The 19875-nt window shown below is 37.1% G+C and overlaps 1 protein-coding gene across 5 annotated transcripts in view; it reads left to right on the top strand.

Moving 5' to 3' along the window:
• Nucleotides 1–7495: 7495 nt before the first annotated feature.
• ARPP21 (cAMP regulated phosphoprotein 21) overlaps nucleotides 7496–19875 on the top strand; it is a 153258-nt gene continuing 140878 nt past the window's right edge. For 3 of the 5 annotated variants that reach the window (XM_060247596.1, XM_060247599.1, XM_060247598.1), the window contains exons 1-7: nucleotides 7496–7824; nucleotides 9483–9646; nucleotides 10350–10391; nucleotides 11074–11157; nucleotides 14789–14933; nucleotides 17331–17409; nucleotides 19765–19824. In XM_060247596.1, the coding sequence (XP_060103579.1) occupies nucleotides 9521–9646; nucleotides 10350–10391; nucleotides 11074–11157; nucleotides 14789–14933; nucleotides 17331–17409; nucleotides 19765–19824 (536 nt within the window). In that variant the 5' untranslated portion in view covers nucleotides 7496–7824; nucleotides 9483–9520. The remainder of the gene's footprint in view (nucleotides 7825–9482; nucleotides 9647–10349; nucleotides 10392–11073; nucleotides 11158–14788; nucleotides 14934–17330; nucleotides 17410–19764; nucleotides 19825–19875) is intronic. The other 2 variants (XM_060247600.1, XM_060247601.1) reach the window with 1 other exon arrangement.

Consider the following 19875-nt stretch of genomic DNA (forward strand, 5'->3'; position numbering starts at 1 on the left):
AGACCAGTGGCTCATCAAGGTCAATACTGTCTGGTCTTTCTTGGAAGCAACTCTCCAGGACCTCGGGTAGAGGTCTTTCACATTACCTACTACCTGGTCTTTTAAATGGGAGATGCCAGGGATTGGATCTGGGATCATCTCCATGCCAAGCAGATCATCCACCACTGAGCCAAAGCCCCACATGACAAAACTGTGACCCTGAATGACAGAAGGGAAGAAAACCCTATCTATGGTGGGCATCTAAGACTTGAGATCATATAATTTGCAGACCTCCAATATTATTTATGATTTTGGAATAATTACTGTTGTGCTGGTGACTTGAAATGAGCTTGTCATTCAAGATAATTTAAAACGAATGAAAGGTTGAAAAGATTAAATGTGGTTCTGAAATTACTATGCACCATGTGTTTCAAATTCAGCCTCTTTTTTCAAATATATTTGATTTGAATACAGATTAAAATATTAAAAGAATCTCTTTATTTCTAATAAGTATTTGAGATATTATTTAAGATAATTCCTCTTGAATGAAAGAGTTGTTTCTGTCTTCTGAGTGAAAACGCTTCGACTACCCAGATACAGAAGTGATGACAGCATTCCCTGAAATGGATTCGTACACACAAAATATTTTTATAGATTCTTGTTGGGATTCAAGAACATTTGAAGTAAGCTTAGCCAAGTAAGGCCAGATCAGAAGTGTTAGGCAGTTCATCCAACTGAGTTCAGGTGCTAATGGGGAAACTGGAAGGCAGGCCAAGTCATGTTCAGCTCAGGGGAACAAGACAATGGAGCAAGAAATTCATCAGTGTGAATCTAGATCTGAACTCTGGAGGTTTGTTAATCAGTGGGTACCAATTAAATTAAATCTGGAATTCATTTGCTCCCAAAATTTGCCTCAATATTCTCCCATGGATTTTTTACAGTGAATTTTCTCTGATTAGTCAACATGTTTACAGTATAGCTGATATATATTTGACATCTTACAATACTTAATTGCAATGTTTGCTGTTTGATAACTAATGTTTGACCACTGTTTGACAGCTAACGTGCAGCAGTATTTAGTATTTGATATTTTAGCATTTATGAGTTGTCATCTTTGATGCCTGCCAACATGAAAGCAATCCAGAGATACCAACAAGCCAGAAGTATTCAGATTGTAAAATGTAAAAATGTAAAATCAGAAACTTCATATTCATAATTTGAATGCTGGAAATTTTTAATATTTGCAAATATTCAGTCAGGCTGTGAATACATAGAGAAAATAAGTGGATACTCCAAAACAGAATCAAGTGAGAAAAAAGTATATGAATGAAGTTTCTCAAGTAACGTGTTGCTTAGCCCTAGTAAATTATTGCCCAAGAAGAGTCACTGGCATTCTACAACCTATTAAAAAAATACTTCACTCCTTCCCTGCCCAGATATATTCTTGATAGGACCTTGGATCAAAAGTGTCAGTCTTCAAAATTCTGGCATTCTCATCAAAATTGGAAGGTTTCCTTAAACAAGAAACACCTTTCCACATCAGGATGTATTTATTTATTTATTTATTAAACAAAATGTATATTCATGCCTTTCTTCTTGGTTCAAGGCAATTTGATTTTGTATTATTACTGCAAATACATGTAAGGTACCTTTTCCAATCAGTTAACCATGGATAGTACACTCATAATTACACCTTTACCTAGGGGTATAGAATTTATTTATTTAAACATATGTATACCCTGTTTTATATTCTCAGATTGCCAATGCTGCAAAAATGGCAAGTATTTTAAGTTATTCTAATTGAATTTTTAATTGTGCAGTTTATGCTAACCTCCCTGAGCTCTGTGAATTCAGAGAAGGGCAGTATACAAATCTAAATTATTAATAAATAAGTACACAAAAACATCATGAATATCCATCAAGCTAAAAACAATGCTTTCGGAATGCATAACTCTGGTGCATTATTCCAGAGGACTGGGCCTGCCACAAAGAGATCCTACAACACAGTGCTAGCAAATGGAGCATTCTGGGCATGGGTACCAAGATGAGAAGACAGCCCAAGGAGTGCAACTCATGCATAGGAATGGAGTGAAGTGATTTGATACTGGGATATGTAACTCAAGCAGTATGAGGCCCAGTCCGTCGAGGGCTGTCATAATACTTTAATACATTTCATGTTTACCCAGTTAAGGTGTTAAAATGCTGCTGCTCTAATCAATAGGATGCATTTGGGAACTTCTGAGTGTTGTCTCTTCCTAGAAACAGAAAGAATGATCTCTTTCATCTTATTATTTAAGCTTACAAAACAAGAACATTTATTTATTTAAAACATTTATTAGCTGCCTTTCTACTTTGCAGAACTCATGGTGACTTACAATATAAACAATGACCACAAAAACACATAGAATACCACAATTTAAAATCTCCACTAGGACTTCTGATAAATAAAAACTAAATTATTCAAATACAGTTCTAAATAAATTTTGGGGTTTTTTTCCCAAGGGCCAGAACAATCTATGTCAGGGGTGGTCAACGGTAGCTCTCCAGATGTTTTTTGCTTACAACTCCCATCAGCCCCAGCCATTGGCCATGCTGACGGGCTGATGGGAGTTGTAGACAAAAAACATCTGGAGAGCTACCATTGGCCATCCCTGATCTATGTAACCATACAATAGTGCTTTAGAATTGTTAGATGAGACATCAGAATAATAAAGGACTATTGGGGTGGGGTGAGATTGAGTCTGTGGTAAAGCAGATTATGGGGTTGGATCATAATTCCTGTGCACTGAAGTACAATTTCCATATCTCCTTCCTCCTCTGAAATAGTGTTTCTGTGGGGAGACTCCCAGGAACAAGACGAGGGGGTTGGAGGGTTACCACAGGATGAGGAGTTACCTCCCCCCGTTCCCTATGCATGGATCATCTATGTATTAAAATAATGGCTACCTATTATTTTGTATGGTTATATGTTACATATGTGCGCTTAAAGCTGAAACTTTTAAAATAAGTAGTACTGTTTATGAGGGATGGCAGCTGTCCCAATGTGTAACAAATGGTGTAACAACTCTTTGTAACCCCATGGACCAAGTCATGCCAGGCCCTCCTGTTTTCCATGAAGTGGCAGGCATGTCTTAAACTTGACCCGTGAATACAGTAGAATTTCACAACGACAAAAACTAGAGATGGGATATAAGCATTCTTGTGTTCTGTTGGGCAAGTCTGGATTGTAGGTTGGCATTGTTTCTCAGTTACTGACATCCATTTAATCATTTCCCTCTAGAGAGGGAAAACTTTAAGTGAAGTGGTTTCTGTAGGATATGATATATTTTGATTGAGTCAGGTGTCCAGCAAGAACTTCTTTGTGGTGCACTTTAAATCATTTCTGCTCTTTAGCCAGTGTATTGTAGTAGTAAAGCGACTAGTATTTGGGAGACCCAGAGAGAAATCCTCACTTGTGATATGGAAACTTACTGGGTGACCTTGGGCCAACCTAACCTACCTCACAGGATTGTTGTGAGGATAAATGGAGGCGGAAGACAATAGACTTGGGATATATCAAAAGTGCTAAGATGAATGTGAGAATTATTTATATAAATGTGTTTTGTGACTCTTGCTGTATTTTGGAATTGTGATCATAGGGATTCAAAGGCAGCTGATAGTAATGCTACTGAACTGGAAATAATATTGAATTGCACTTTATAGAGTGAAAACAGATAATAGTTTATAGATATTTGAACTACAGATTCACAAAGCTAATTCACCAAGTGCCCTGAATCTGCTTTGACCATAAAACTTTGTTGTGTAAAGTTGTAAATTAGTTTATGTGGAACAGATTCGGGTGGATTCTATCAAATTGAGTAGATTAGGGTGGGTTCTAACAAACCTGTTTCTGTAGTTTTCATATCACAGGTTAAAGACAATACTTGACAAAAATGTTGATTTTAGTGAAATTTATGGCTAACTAAGGCTACAGCTGTCTACAATTGTAATTAAGAGCCAATGAACCCTGTGTAGGGTTGCCAGCTTTCAGGTGCGGTCTGGAGATCTCCTACTTTTACAACTGATCTCCAGCTGGCAGAGATCAGCTCCTGTGGAGAAAATGGCTGCTTTGAAGGATGAACTTTATGTACATGGTACCATATTGGTTTGTGACAAGAATGTCCTGTATTTCATTAATGTATTGACTTGGGACAGGAGTTACAAATATTTGTATTTACATAGATATTTGCGTGCTTGCAGAGTGTAACTGCAGATGCATCATAAGCAATCATCACAATATTTCTGTTGCTGCAGAACAAGTTTAAGGAACAAACCGTAGACTGAAATGTGCTTATATACCTTTGTTGGGTGGGGAACACCAGTAAGGTTACTTTGTGATGGTATTCCATGTGTATTCATATCTATTCATATTTCAAAACACATTTGCTTTAAGTGTGAATTTGATTGCCCTGCTTTTACTTCAAGAAAAACAAGATTCACAGCAAATTATGCTGTGAATTGATCTGCCCTGGCACCCAGCTTGCTGCAAATGAAGTGCAAGACCCTATTGGCTGGGAAGAAACAGAGCAGCCAGTCAAATGAGGACAGCTGGCTGTTTTGCACTGCTGTTCCCTCTCACCTTCAGCTTTCTTGCTGCAGTTGGCCCACCTACACTCTGAGGGCAGCATTAGATTAGCTGGTCACTAAACAAGGCTGAGCAGGAGTTCTGGGGGGTTCCTGGAAACTGGCTGTGCCAGGAGCCTCTTTTTCAGCTGCTCTGTGCTGCTTCTGTAGGATGGGTTTATTTCCCAATATAGGACCTCCTCTCCTAGTATACCCCCCCCCCCAAAGAGCATTAAGCTCTGGAGAGAAGAACCTCCTGGTGATCCCTGGCCCAAAGGATATCCGGCTGTCCTCAACCAGAACCAGGACCTTTTTGGTCCTGGCACCAGCCTGGTGGAACTCTCTGCTCAATGACATCCGTGCCCTACAGGACCTAAGTTCTAAAGGGCTGGTAAGACAGAGATGTTCTGCAAGGCCTATGGTTGAGGACAGCAACAGTTTAACATTGAGCCTGGCCTCTTTAATCTCTCCACCCTTCCAAGCGATAGGACATGTATAGTTTAAATGCCATCTAGAATAGTTGATTGTATTATTGTTTTAATTTTTTAATCTGTTTATATAACTATTTTTTTTAAAATGCTATTGGGATGTTGTGTTCATTGAATGTTGTAAACCACCCTGAGACCTGTCTGGGGGAGAGCAGTCTAGAAATCCAATAAATAAACAAATAGGCCTGGTTTTTATAACTGGTTAGGCTACAGCTAGCTGGCAGGAATACAGTGCATTTGCCTTGAATAGGTAGCATTAATTGGCAAGTACCCTGAACCAACCTCTTGATGGAGGGCTTGTCTGAACTTCTGGTTTCTGGATGGGTAGGCAGTGGTGTTCAGTTGTGCTTCATGAAGAGCTAAGTTATCTTTTTATCTGCTATCTATTCTATGAGGAAGTGCTGGACCTTAGACCTCTTCTGTCCAATCATCATGGATTACCCAATGCAAATTTAGTTTTTTTCTATTATCCAATTGATGTCCTCACAAATTCTGTGGCAAGATACTTTTCAGCTGCTATGACAATCAGGGAGCAAAAGACAAGCTCTCCCATATTATGCCTGTTGACTGATCTTACACTTGTATCTCTTTCCTGAAAATATATTCTGCTTTGTATCTTTTTTTATGCCAATACTAGGACTATCTGTTCTTTCAAACTTGCTGGCTTGGAACCTGCTTTGCTCTGTTTTGTTTTCCTTCAAGTTAGCTGTTTCAGCAGACTTGAGCCTTTGGGTGTGTTGTAAAGGAGCACCCTTGGTGCTGAATGACATCTTTTTGAACCCAATAGTAGCCTTGTGGCACATCGGGGAGAGGGCTGAAGCTGGGTATCTATCTCCACATAGAGAGGAAATGCCATTTGAGTTTGGAGTCCAGAGTGCAGACCATGTGGATGCCTAGCGCAGCAGGCCCTCAAAATCTTTAGCTTGTTGGAACAAGCATTGACATAGAGCTGCCATATACACAAGTTGAATACAGTTAAATAAATAAATTAGTTGAACTCACACGTGGTGTTTCATGTCTTCATTTGGGGCACCGTAGGTCAAACAGAATTACGTCTAGTCCATTGCAGCAAAGGATCTTCAGACTTGTCAGTGTTTTTCAAGCAGTTGTGATGTAGCATCAAAAAAAAGATCGTTGAAATCTGTAGTGGCATGCTAACTGATTGTGAAGCTTTTGACAAAATTTCCTCTATTCCGTGATTACTATGCATTATACATTTTTGAAATGATTTTTCTCTGCTTGTTGCCTCTTATCATAGCATAGAATGAGACAATGAAAGTATTTTGCTTTCTTTGGAACTTAAAAGGCATCTAATTTATTTTCTTGCTATTTAAAGGAATCTGTAATGTGAAAGGATAACCTGTGTCTGCAGTTGGCTCGTCTATGGAGCATTTTGACCACTCCTATTGCTTGTGCTGGGTATTGTCTCAGAGGACAATTATTCTGTTGCTATTAATGAGCTCAAAGGAGAAAGATGCATTTATTGTTACACATGAAACAATAGAATTTAAGAGAGGTATATTTACCTCCTGGTTATTGTATATTTGCAGTATAAGTCTGCACAAATTGCACGTACTGAGAACATGGGCTATTGTTAAAACAAGCATAAAAAAAGTCTTGCTTGTAACATTTATTGTAATATATTGTAGTGCTTGTTTGTTTATACTAAGGATAAGAATTAATACAATTTGCAGTTGTTGCAACTGTTCATCATGTAATCCCCAAGCTCATTGGAACCTGTTGTATGATAGAATTAGATGGAACATGGCATTTACTTTCCTAAATGGTGCTTTTGGTGGCTGGTTTATGGGCTCAGCAGGCAACTGCCAACACTAGATCTCCAAAAGGCAGTCATGGAATTTCAGTACTTTGTAAATGTTTCTATTTTTCTTTTAACCTCTCACTTCTCTTTTAACCAAATGCCCATCTGGTACCAACATGAGCTGCAAACATAACGTAATGCATTTTTGAAGCAATCGTTCCTTCTGTCTCTCTCCCAAAGCAATCCTTCCCCCTCTCACATTATTCTAAATTCTCCCTAATTTCTATTGCTCAAAATTGTTAACTCCCTCTTTGCCATTTTAGCGGTTCTACCTTCTGAACTCAGCTCATTTATACCTGCTATTGATGCCAATTAAAACACACACGCATGCACACATTTATTCTCAAAACTGAAACGAAGGTTTAGTTATGGAGTAGACATTTATATTTTCTTAGCGACAATATTGATTCCCATTGAAGCAAACAGATGAGCCTTTTTGAAAAAATGTAAAGTGCCAGAATTCTCTAAAAAGGTTAAAATTGAAGTGAGTAATCTTCAACACATAATATGCAATTGTTAATTTTAGCTCCGTGCGTAGGAGCTGTTATGACTTGAACAGCCGGCTCTAGCCTTCATTAGAGAAGAGGCACACAGTTTTTGAGACAGGTGGAGCCGCATCAAGCTGTGAAAGTGATTTGCTTGAAACTGGTCATTAGTGTTAGAAATCTGGTCTCTATTTATTTTATCTTTTAACCCTACCTTGATTATAACAACTATGATTGGTATTTACTTTTTGTCTTTTCCCCCCCCCTTCCCGCCAGGTTGATGATGATGATCTGTCAAACTCTCTGAAGCAACAGCATGGAGATTGGCATTCTGAACTGTTAATGGGGTCATGGGACTCACGTTGTCATTGATCACTTGTGTGGATTTAACCAGTGAGGAGCAGCAGAAACTGATAGAAAGGCATCAAGAATTAACGCAGCACTGAAGGTAAATGGCTTCTTTGTTACATACCTAATTGTGGAAAGTGGCGGGGTTTGTGTGTGTGTATGTGAACTGGATCCTAAAATAAGACATTCATAAGTCCACATCAGGTCTGCAAGGGGTTGCATGCGTAGACGTAGCTTGAATACACGCCAAACAAGAGGGTTAGGGGTTAAGCTAGATTCAGACATAGAATCCATACTAATTATATTTTGGTTTGTGAAAAGGAATGGCTTAATTTCAGATATAAATGCCCTGTGACCTGAAGAATTAATTGGAGACAGAAGTGTTATGGTAGGAAAAAATTGAATGTTTTGACAGTATAACAGAATACCTCACAGAAATAAGTGTTTCATTTGATTGCTATGAATTTGATCTTTGAATCATGCAACTTTTACCCCCAATTTTCACATACAAGGAAATATAAAATCCACAGTTTTAAAAGAAATCATTGTTCTAAGTCCTTTGCAAAATCATGTTCCATTTGAAAATTTAATTATGAAACAGGACCACTTGTGATCTCTGTTAAGTTCCCCAAATAAATGCTACAATGCGAATGTGTGCCTTCAATATACTTTGCATTTTCCTTTAAAATAAGCAAAGAAGAGAGGCTTTAGTAAAGATCTGTGCAATATTAATTGCCACCTGTAAAAAGAAATACAACCAAATGCAGTTTTGTCTAACAGCCATTCAATTCTGAAAAGGGCAAATATCGAAAACTGTTTTGAAATAACTCCTTTGTGCTACTTCACTTTAAAAAAAAAAGCAGGGGGGAGAATAAAAAGTGCTAAATTATTCATGAGATACATTTGACAACTAATCAGTAGGGGAAGTGTCAGAGGGGTATTTTATGGGTAGAGGGGGGGAAATAATAATAGGCTTTAACTTTGAAAAGCCATTTTGAGCTTCTGTACAACAGACTATTGTAAGCTGAGAGCAATGCCGCGCAGTTAAGATATCTTCATCAGAGCCACCCTGCCAGGGGCTTCCAGGAGGATTTCCACAGTGCTGGAGAGAGTGACATGGGGCTTGGAAGAGGCTTATGATTTTTATAATGGAGCTGTCACTTTGATGCCTAGAAATGTTGACCATAAAGGCTTTATTGCCAAATTTAGAACTGATGTTTAGATTGAATTATTACCTTTTCAGCCAAATTTAGGGGGTTTTTTTCTTTCTTACATAGAATGCTATAACCTTTTCATGTGTATACAGAGGAATGCCTAATTGATAGGAGTATGCAGCATTTTTTAAAATAAGGCTAGATTGATGTTCTAATGGAGGTTCTAGTCTACATGATGACCCTCTAACCTAGAAAGCATGAGTAGGTTATTTATTTGTACCAACAGCTTCTTAAGAAAGTAATATCTCTCTGTCCCAAGTTCTGCAGCTGAGGGTTGGGAAAGGATACTGTAAAGCACTGCAGTGACATCGATATACGTATATTCTCTGATATGAAAAGCAAGATGCTTTACTTATTCATATTTGCTCAAGAGTATTTTCACAAGAGTACTTCAGTCCATTATGTTTCTGCTGATTCGTATTGCCCTAAATTCTTGAGCTTTGTTAGTTCATCATGAAGGAAATAAAAATACCTCTCATGGGAATAAAACAGCAAATTTTACTCACTATTTTGTTTTTGTTTTTTCAATGTCTTGACCTTCCAGGTCATCAAATTGTGTTCTTTTAATTTGTGTCGGGGAGAATGTCTGAGCAAGGGAAAGCAGAGGAAGCTGGAAATGAGCAAGACTCATCCATCTCTCAGCAAGAGAACTGCATCCATAATAAAACTGAAAGCTCAGAGACAGATGAAAAAGATGAGAATGGCCAGGTAAGAATAAGAAAATAGGAAATTAATTTTCTGTTAAGATATAGGGTATGGATGGGCATGTTTGTTTTTGTGAGGAAGCAGATGACTTTTATTTTTTAATTTAGTTTCACTGTACCCCTTTCTCTCATTTTCTTTTGCTGTTTGCATGTCTTTGCTTTTCTTTTTTCATTCTGAGAGGCATGCCTTTCTATCGGTTACATTCATATTACATCATTATATCATTAGAATTGTTGAATGACCATATTATATGAAGCTTGCTTTAAAATTTAAAAATGTCTATATCAGATCAGTGTATAGATCACAGGGAACCCCTTTGGGAATGCTTACCAGCAGAGAGGTAGACACAGACTATGCTCTGCGTTACTAACGTATAGAACTTTTGTAGTGATCCCAGTTATCTCTAACAATAACTTTTTGTGATGCTAAATATTTTCAAACACATTAATTTTTTAAAAAATTAAAATATGGTAAGAAGATAAAATTGGAATGATCTTGGAGGGGGGAGAGCGGTTTTCTTTACCTCTTGAAAAATTCAGTTTGGTTTTTACCAGTGGAAATTGGCAAGTCATTTGACATTTATCACATGGATCTGGTACTTTATCATGTAAAAATCTGTTATTTTACTGTTAGTAAGATACTGTTATTCTTCTTATGCATGTATTCCACCCACAGTCATGCATAATTTTTCACTTGCTGTTCACAGAAACGAGGCACTAACCAGAACCAGCAGAAAAGGAGACCCAAGGTAGAGTTTCCCACTGTTTCTTCAGAGTGATGAGGAACTGAGTTTGTGATAAAATTAATGTATATCATGAAAAGCTTATGTTAAAAAAAAACCCATGCCTATTCATGTTGAACAAGCTGCTCTTTATTGGCAGAAGATCGTTAAGATCATTGCGCTTCCATGAGTTATTAACTACCATTTTCCTCTTATACTTCTGCCACTATTTAAGTGGCTGATCTTTTCATGCATTTAGTTTTGCATGCTATGGTTTATCTATATGGATGGATAGTTCCCAAAGCTCAGAAAACAAGCCCCAAAGTAGAATGAGATGGTCAATCAAGGAGCTCCCCCCACCAATAGTGGCATGTTTTATCCAATTCAAAAGTTTAGTAAACTAGTTACAATTCATTGTAACAAATTTTATTCCTTTTTTCATTGGATTAGCATTTGCATATTGACTGCTCTGATTGAATTATATTAAATCATGCATAGAAAACAACTTACTTTCAATGTTTCCTAAGTCTGTTACCTTTGGTCATGTCTGCCCAGCCCTATCTGTAAACAAATCATGCATGTCAGTCAAACAATTTTTTTTCTACTATAAGGTCTCTACTTATATATTTGAAATGCAGTATAGAAAGCTAGTATATATATATGAACATCAGCATTCAGAAGTGATTTATTTATTTTTAATATATTTCAGTCAGGAGGGAAGGGGAAACTGGTGCGGAGTCTCGCTGTATGTGAAGAATCATGCCCTCGTCTGGAAACAGAGATTGACAATCAGGTATCTAAACTATTTGCAATTAGCTGCATGGTTAACTTACACTTGCATGACTACATGGCATATTTGGGCTTTAAAGGTGTTTCTTGATTTTGGGAAGCCAAAATCACCTTACATGAGAGTGCACTTGCTTTTGATGAAGTTTTCTGGAATTTAGTGTGTACTTATTTTGAAATCAATGAGTAGCTCTACAGTATGTTACAGGGTGTTATTTGCTCTCTTTTTTTTCCAGAGCCCCTGAAAATTTCAACAAATGGAAAAGAATTTAAAAGAATTCAGATTAATTATTTTTAAAAAATTAAAAAGATAGAATTGTTATTTTCTCTAAGGCTATCTCTTTTAAGACTACACCAGGCATAGTACTGAGTCCACTCTGGCTTCTAGGTCATGCAAGGTCCATTATGTATCAGTTTCCCTGAACATATTTTTTAGTAATAGCTAAATTCTTGACAACCTAAATCATAGTGATCGGGGTGGGGGGAAGTGCATTGTATTCCATATGGTTCATTTTTCTGATTCTTGGTGCCGATTTTCAAATATTGCAACGCATGTAGTTGAATTAGTCTGTACTGGTGTTGTATACCATTTATTCCAAAGAAGCATTTTTTGATCAAATCGTGAAAATTTGATCCAACAGATTTCTGAATTTTGCAAAACCTTCTTGTAACACCTATTGCGAAAGGCTCACATTCTCATTCCATTTGCTTAGCAAACCAACTTTTAACAACATCACAAACAAACAAAATCCTCAAGCTGTTTCAAGCTTTCTGCCGGTATTTCTTACTTAGAGACTCAGATATATTATTGGAGAATGAGATCAGCCAGAGAGAGGCAATAGAGAATGAAATATTTAACTTCTGTTAGCACAAATATTGCATTTAAGTGTACTTTCTAGGACTTTGTTCTATTAACTTGAACTGAAGCAAATTAAACTCTCCTTTTTTAACATTTTACCATGGAGAGTTTTATTTTTTTGAAAGACCAAAAAAACCACCACCCCATATCTTATTAAGCTGTGGGGTTTTTGTACTTTCTTGCTGCTCTACATTGACATTTATGCAGTAGGACAATAGACAGGTTATTTTGTCCATGTAGGTAGACATTTTGAAAAAAAAAGTCCCTAAGCTTTGGCTCAACTTGCATTATTAGAAACGTGTGGCTTTTGTTCTGCATTTTATTTGTGTTTTCTATTGTTTTAAATGAGACTGAAAAGGAGAATACTATAAATAACAGATTGTATAAATGTTGCATGGCAGTTTCTAATGTACTTTCTGCAAAGGAGAAGAAAATGTCATACTTTACAAAAACTAGCAAGTTTGAGGGCAAATATTTCTTCCAAACTGCCCCTAGTGCTAGACAGAGGAGGGTTGGGATTTTACTATTGTGGATACCTGCAATTGTTTGGTGAAATACCTGGGAGAATTCTCTGACAGTATTGTGCAGACTGAAATATTCTCTGCAGTCCAGTCCTGCTTCTTAAGGATGATTGGCTTAATATCATAAAATTAGATAGGAAAACATCCTTGAACGTGGATACATTTTGCATTGGGAAAGCTAGACCCATGTCTTCTTCCTTGAACTGGCTGAAGGATATTGGAAACATTGTGCCCATGGGAATTGTTTACTTTTTTGAGTTAAGTTGGGGTTTTCTTCATGAGTTTCATAGCTGTTTACAAACTACAGGGTTTATCAGAATGTATGGTACACTGCCAGTACAACAGAGTATGGATTGTACTACAAACCTAATGTTTGTATTATATTTGAAAATTTGCCTTGATTTTCCTGTGTAGGAAAAATCTTGTTACCTGTATTACTTGATCTTGAAAGTTTACCTGATTGCACACTCTGTCCTTACTTCAAAAGGAATGTTGCCTCTAATGTTATATATGATTGGTTTTATCAGTGTACTATTGCAAAATTGAACATCTCTTGTTGTTCGCTACACTTACCTTGTATTAATGTATTTATCAATGTTGTAATTTAACTATTGAGAAAAAATAAATAAAAATGAATATAAGAACCAAAATATAGATTGTTTTTACGACTCTGCAGAACTTCTCTGTGTGTTCTTTATTTCAATTACAATGAATATGTAGAAGTGGTTTGTTATATGTATGGCACAACAAATATACTGGATGCTTATATGTTTGTTTTAGAATGTATGTAAAGTCTGTCTTCCATTTCCTATAAAAATGCAAGTGCACTATAACAGACTATGGCTTCAGAGTAAACTTCTCAAAGTGGCGAAGCCTCCTTTTAGAGTGCTCACTGTCATTTGAAGAAATAACAGATGGTTGCACTATATCATTCAGTTTGATTATTTGGAAAGGTTTTAAGATAATGATTCTGTACATTTTCACAGGGTATATTCATCATGACTTTCATTCATTGACTGAAATTTGAAAGTCAAGGGCCACAACCTAACACAGAGTTATGTGCACTTAAGCCCCATTGATTTCAGTGAGACTTAAGCATACATTGTTGTTTCCTAGGATATGTCTATGTGTTCATTCGCAGTGGAGAAAAACAGTTAATACATTTTTTCCTAGCATTTACATTTTAAAATATTTTCTCTTGAGAACTAAAATTTCTGGTATATTTATTTAATGAGTTTGTTGATAGCTATAGTATGTTAACTTCATTAGAGCTCTCTCTCTCTCTCTATATATATATATATATATTTTCTAGGAAGTGTGGACATTTGAGCTATTTGCTCATTAACAATTCTTAAATCAAATCTTTAAAAGATACTAATAAAGTAATGTAATTAACAATGTTTTTAAAACTGAAGTTCTGTGCTCTGTAGAAAGTGCAACAAATTTCTGAGTAAATATTTAGGATCAGAATATGAATTTTGGGAATCTTAAATAAATTTACATTTTTAAAATTGAAGAAATTAGGCTTAACAAAGTCACATGTCTTCCTCTGTTTATATGCCATCTGTTTTAGATGTAAAATTAAAAGAACACACATAATAATATATGTTCCTCCCAGAATAAAATATTAACTATTCAAACTAAAAAGTGACCTATTCTAACTTTCTAATGCTAAGTGCATGCTAGTAGAAGCTAGTCCCACTCATTCCAAACTTGGGTTTAAGTTGAATTTACTTCAGCCTATGTAAGCAGAGAAGTTGCTGGTTTTTCCCAATAAAATTCAAAATGTATCCATTGAGTGGAATTTATTGAGACCCACAGATTTTAGCTGCAACTCTTAACAGTGCTACCCTATGCAGAAGTAGTCCCGTTTAAGCCAGCTGAAATCAATATTAGACTGGAATAACTACATAGGATTGCACTGATCATTGCTAAACAAGAGTGCTTTCAGTTGACTTACTGCTGCAAGGCAATGAGAATAATTTTGAAGCAAGTTTGTTAGGTTCAGAATGCTCATCTATTCAGAACTAAATTCACATTCTTACTGCCATCATTTAAAATATGTATCAAGAAGTAAAATTTGTCCCTAAGAATACACTATTCTTTTTTTTTTTAAGATAAAGGGTTTTTTAAAAAACAAAACAAAACCCAAATGATGTTTGGCTTCAGCTTTTCTAAGCGTGCACTTCATAATGCAGTTTGGAAGCCATGCCAAGTTTCCTAAATCTGGCCCTAAATTATTATATTTTTTTCAACAGGAATCTATACAGCTACAGCTTTCAAGTTTCCCCAGCCTACAAGAAGAGGATAAATCTAGTAAAGATGAATCTGAGAAAGAAAAAGAGAAGGATAAAAACAAAGATAGAAACAGTGAAAAACCCAAGATAAGAATGTTATCAAAAGGTGAACAAAAATATTTAAATAATTGTTTAGTCATTTATCATAGTCACATATTAATTTGAATGTGAGTGTGCTTCTATGCTTGTATATGTATTTCAGTTGGTTTGTGCACAGATATTATATAGCCTGTATGTGTTTGTGGAGTTGTAGTATATGTATCTGTTGACACAAAATTGATGACACATCTGCCATACGCATTTAGCTAAACCAAGCCTGCACCATTTCTGACCCACTCCTTCAAGTAAGGCTCTGCCACATATGGCAGAGATACAGCTGAACTCTTGTTTTGGCTGGCTGCCTGGATCTGCAAAACAAGGGGAACTATCGTGAACCTGGAACACTCCGATGTGTGGGGGGTTGGTTGGGTTCAGTTTGGTGGGTCACAAGTGAGCAGTCTTGGTAAGCACTCATCTCAGAGCTAAATTAGAATAAAGAATTATATGAAGAAAGAAGAGTTGTTATTGTCTTTAAGAACACAGTGGATCCATATGTTCATTACTGGGGTCCTGCTTTTGTCTCTGAGGTAAAACTGGCTTGTGTATTCTGTTCACTGCTTATCTTATTACAGGGGAAAGGTAACAAGTGATCTGCAATATCCCACATTCAGGCAAAATCAGACTTTCCTGATTCTCTCATTTATTTTTCCCCTTAATAAGGAAAGCTCTTCCAGATCATATTTCAGCCTGTATATAGTCTCAAGCATTAAATAATGAATGAACAGGCTCAGTTTGGTATTTAGGGACCATACACTTTTGGTGAAATCTTTCATATGGCATATGTGTGTACCTGTGTATGCATGAGTATGCTCAGGACACAGATACATATGTTACTGTGAAAAGCCCACTTAAAATACTGCATAAAAACTACAGGTGCAAAATTTGCCACTCAGTTATGCTCTGCCATAGACCTCATTGATAGTGGCTTAGTGTAGTTTAAAAACTTCACAGGTGCTTTCAACCATGATCCAGAAACACTGATGACTATCAGAAGGTGGCTGGAATGGAAGGTACCAATGAGTCCTTTCTTGCTTATATGGAGAAAGGAGTGGAGAAGGATCAAAGTGGATGAACATGTAGATTTCTGGATCTCTATACACAAGCAGAGCTGCTGGGTTGGGAAGATTACTTCCTGCTCTTGCAGACTCATACATGCCTAGTCAATGAGATCTAAACACAGACACCTGATGCTGCAATTACAACTGTGTTGCCAAATATGGATCCCCTTTATTTGATGGAGGGATGGTCTCTGTAATTTTTTTTATAAGAGATGGAGAATGAAAATGACCCCTTGGATATGGTTTCAGCCCCAATTTGACTCCCACATATAAAATAAGTGGCATAAGTCACAGTCAAACTATCAACAGATAGTTCATAGATGTATAATTATTCAACTGTCAAATGATAATATGTGAATGCAGTATCATGCAGATAGGATTTTCTTTATGGAATTTTAGACTATTGGCTGTTCAGGAAACCCACACTGAATAATGACTTTAGGAGTCATTGCTTCCTACACACATTCACACCTTGCCACTTCCCAGTATGTCATGAGTTATGGGCTTTTGTTAATACAATAGATCATTCTTTCAACATCTGACAGTTTGGGCCTGGAACTGAATCTGCATGGTGCTCTGCCAGTCTTTACTGACTGTGTTCTTTTGTTAAATTGGCCAAGAGGATGTCTGTGCTATGGGTGAATGCAGAAAAAGTTATCATCCTGGTTGCAACTGGATTGACTCAAGAATACTTTCTGTCTTCAGGCATCTAGGGGCATGCAGACCCCACTTCCTCTGAGAAAGTTCTCAGATGTTGCTCTAGAGCAGAAACCTACAAATTTCCCTTGAAACTTGGCTCTAGGTGAAGCTTGATGGCAAGTCCAGTAACAAGACATTTTCCTGAAATGGTCTTAGCAAAACAAATTGCAGATGGTCAAATACCAAAATTAATCCTTCTGGTTGTTTGGTCCTCTGCATTATTTTGCTTAAAATTTCTGTAACTGTTTCACATTTGCCCAGGCAAACATGGATGTGTTTAAAATTTAGAATTCACTCACTAATTAATAACATGCACACATGATCATTAAACTTTGTAGTTGACTATTGAAAGTACTGGAAAGACTTAAAGAAGATTTATGCATCCGTTGTGTTTTTCTAAAGCAGAGCATTTTGTATTAATATCCAGTTATACATGGTGGCTTTAGCTGCTGGTAAAGTAAATTGAAAGAATAGATCTCCTCCCACCATACATTGGGGTCGTTTTGCTAATGTAAGTCACAGCCTGCATGCACCAGGTGCTCTTATCAGGCACCTGGGGAGGAAGGGAAAAAAAATTACTTCACACAATGGCTTTAATTTTTTGTACCTTTTAAGAAATGAAACTATTAGTAATGTGTGTTTTTCAGACTGCAGCCAAGAATATACAGACTCAACAGGCATAGATTTGCACGAATTTCTGGTTAACACATTAAAGAATAATCCCAGGTAAGTATCACACTTCTGTATAGCTTGAGATCTTAGCAACTGGGAGCAGTGCAGTGTTCGTTCTGGAAAATGTGGTGGTCATGGGGTGGGAAATAATAATTATGGTTCTATGAAAGCATATTGATTTTAGCAATAGCTGCTATAAAAATCAGCATGTATTCCGTAGCCTTTTCAGTTTCCCATAGCATAATTACTTTCTTGGAGACCCAGGCTCAATGCAGACATGCACACGCACACATACCCTCCTTTGTAAAACAGCATCTGATGACTCAAAACAGGCAACATCAGTGTTTCTGAAGCATAGACAGTTATCAGCTTTGAATTGTGTGCTGTACAGCCCTCTCTGAATCCACTCCCATCAACTCCACCCTACATGAATACTCGTTACAATCATGCTAGTATCCTTCGTAACATAAATAGAGTATTATAGACCAGGACCTCAAGCAGAGAGTCATTCATAGAGTTATTCAAGGCTTGTATATTTCCTTTCTGTTTTATGGCTTCCAATTCAGTTGGTTTGTGCATTTGCTTTGGGAATTTTTGTTTCTCTTTTGTTTAGAATTCAGAGGGCTGACGCAGGTGTCATGCTGCCAATTGCTTAATTATGAACATTAAGGAACATTGTACTGCTGGCAGTACAATGTTTAATGGTTGTTAGGCTCAGCTATAGGGTTTCCAACTCTTGGAGGCAAAAATTCTGGTACCTTGGTAGGTCCTGGTGGTAGAGACCAAAGAAGGAACTGTGGTATAGCCAGGACCAGGGCTTTTTTTGAAGAAAAAAACCAGCAGGAATTCATTTGCATATTAGGCCATACTTTTTGACATCACCATTGTTTCACACAGAGCTTTTTTTGTAGAAAAAGCCCAGCAGGAACTCAGTTGCTTATTAGGCCACACCCCTGACAGCAAGCCAATCAGAACTGTGTTCCTGTGCGTTCTGGCTTTTTAAAAAGCCCTGGCCAGGACATGTGATTATGGGCAACATCAGAGCCAGAGTCCAGTATTTTTGATAGGTCAGTCAGAGTACAGTCATTTTTGACAGGTCCAAGGCTAAAGTAAAACGTGATCAATTGGCCTAACAGGTGTACCTAAAAATAAAACCAGATGAGGAGTTTGAGCTTTGTTCCTTTCTTTTCTCTAAACTGGCTCATAAATTGTTGTTTTTTTAAAAAAACCCTCAATATTTGTTGTTATTGTTGGTTGGTTGGTTGATTTAATGGATGGATGGCAACCATGTTTGGCTGGGAGAATTTGCACAGCAAAATGGAAAGGGAGTGAGGAGCATGGTGGGGGGGGGAGTTCTCTGGTTCATTCTAGATTGTGTCACTGTGATTAAGCACAGCTGTCTATATTATTCTGCATTTTGGCCAGCAGTGCGGTATGTTATAATGATTATAGCTTTTATTATAGTAATCATAATGTTTGAACAATATTGTGTTGATGTACAAATTTTCACAAAGTGTTTCACGTACATTATATTGGCACATGTTACAATAGTTCTGTAAAGTCGGCTGCTGGCTGAACTAGGATTTCAGCTGGGGATACCCAAGTCACAGCTCATGCTCCTAACCCTGGGTTGCCAACCTCCAGATGAGGCCTATAGATTGCCCAGCATTACCACTAATCTCCATACAGAAATCAGTTTCCCCAGAGGAAAAGGCTGCCTTGGAAGGTAGACCTTGCTGGACTACCTCCCATCCACAACCTCTTCCCTCCCCAGACTCCCCCCCAAAAAAATGTCCAGGAATTTCCCAACCTGGAGTTGGCAACCCTGACCTAACCTCTACACCATTGATGCTCTTTTGATTGGCAACCAGAGATGAATACATAATCACTGCCACAAAGCAGTCAGATGGCCTTTCTCTTTTTGCTGAAAAATAAATCTTTATTCTAGACCATCATAGACAATCACATAGGTACAAATCACTCATCACTCCCTATACCAATGCAGAAGTTAACTTACTGGACATTACAGCATCCCTTATTTTTAAAATAATGACCAAGCAGACATTTCATGGCTGTGTTTGCAGTCTGGACCATATTTCTTCTGTACAGTCATACATATTTAAAACGTATCATTAAATAGAATTTGTTTATTATACTTGTATCTGCATTTCTGCCAAAATTTGATTCTAGAGTGGCTACTTAAAATCCTATTCAAATATCAGTTGCTAATGGGAGAAACATTCCCAACTCAGTTTTTAGAATCACAGGCAGAGAACACTTGTAAAACAAAAATCTTTATCCCCCTTCCCTTAGAATTCTAATTTAGGTCAGAATTTCTGGACAGAATTATTCTCATGGTTGTAGCCTAAACTGGTGGTAAAACTGAATTATTTTGTTTTGTATTAACAGGGATAGAATGATACTGTTGAAAATGGAGCAGGAAATTATCGATTTTATTAGTGATAACAGGTAAGGCTTTTTTCAGAATTGGTAGGTTGGGATGGAGTATCAGATAATCAT

Source organism: Heteronotia binoei, chromosome 10 (assembly GCF_032191835.1).
Source record: "Heteronotia binoei isolate CCM8104 ecotype False Entrance Well chromosome 10, APGP_CSIRO_Hbin_v1, whole genome shotgun sequence".
Lineage (NCBI taxonomy): Eukaryota > Metazoa > Chordata > Lepidosauria > Squamata > Gekkonidae > Heteronotia > Heteronotia binoei.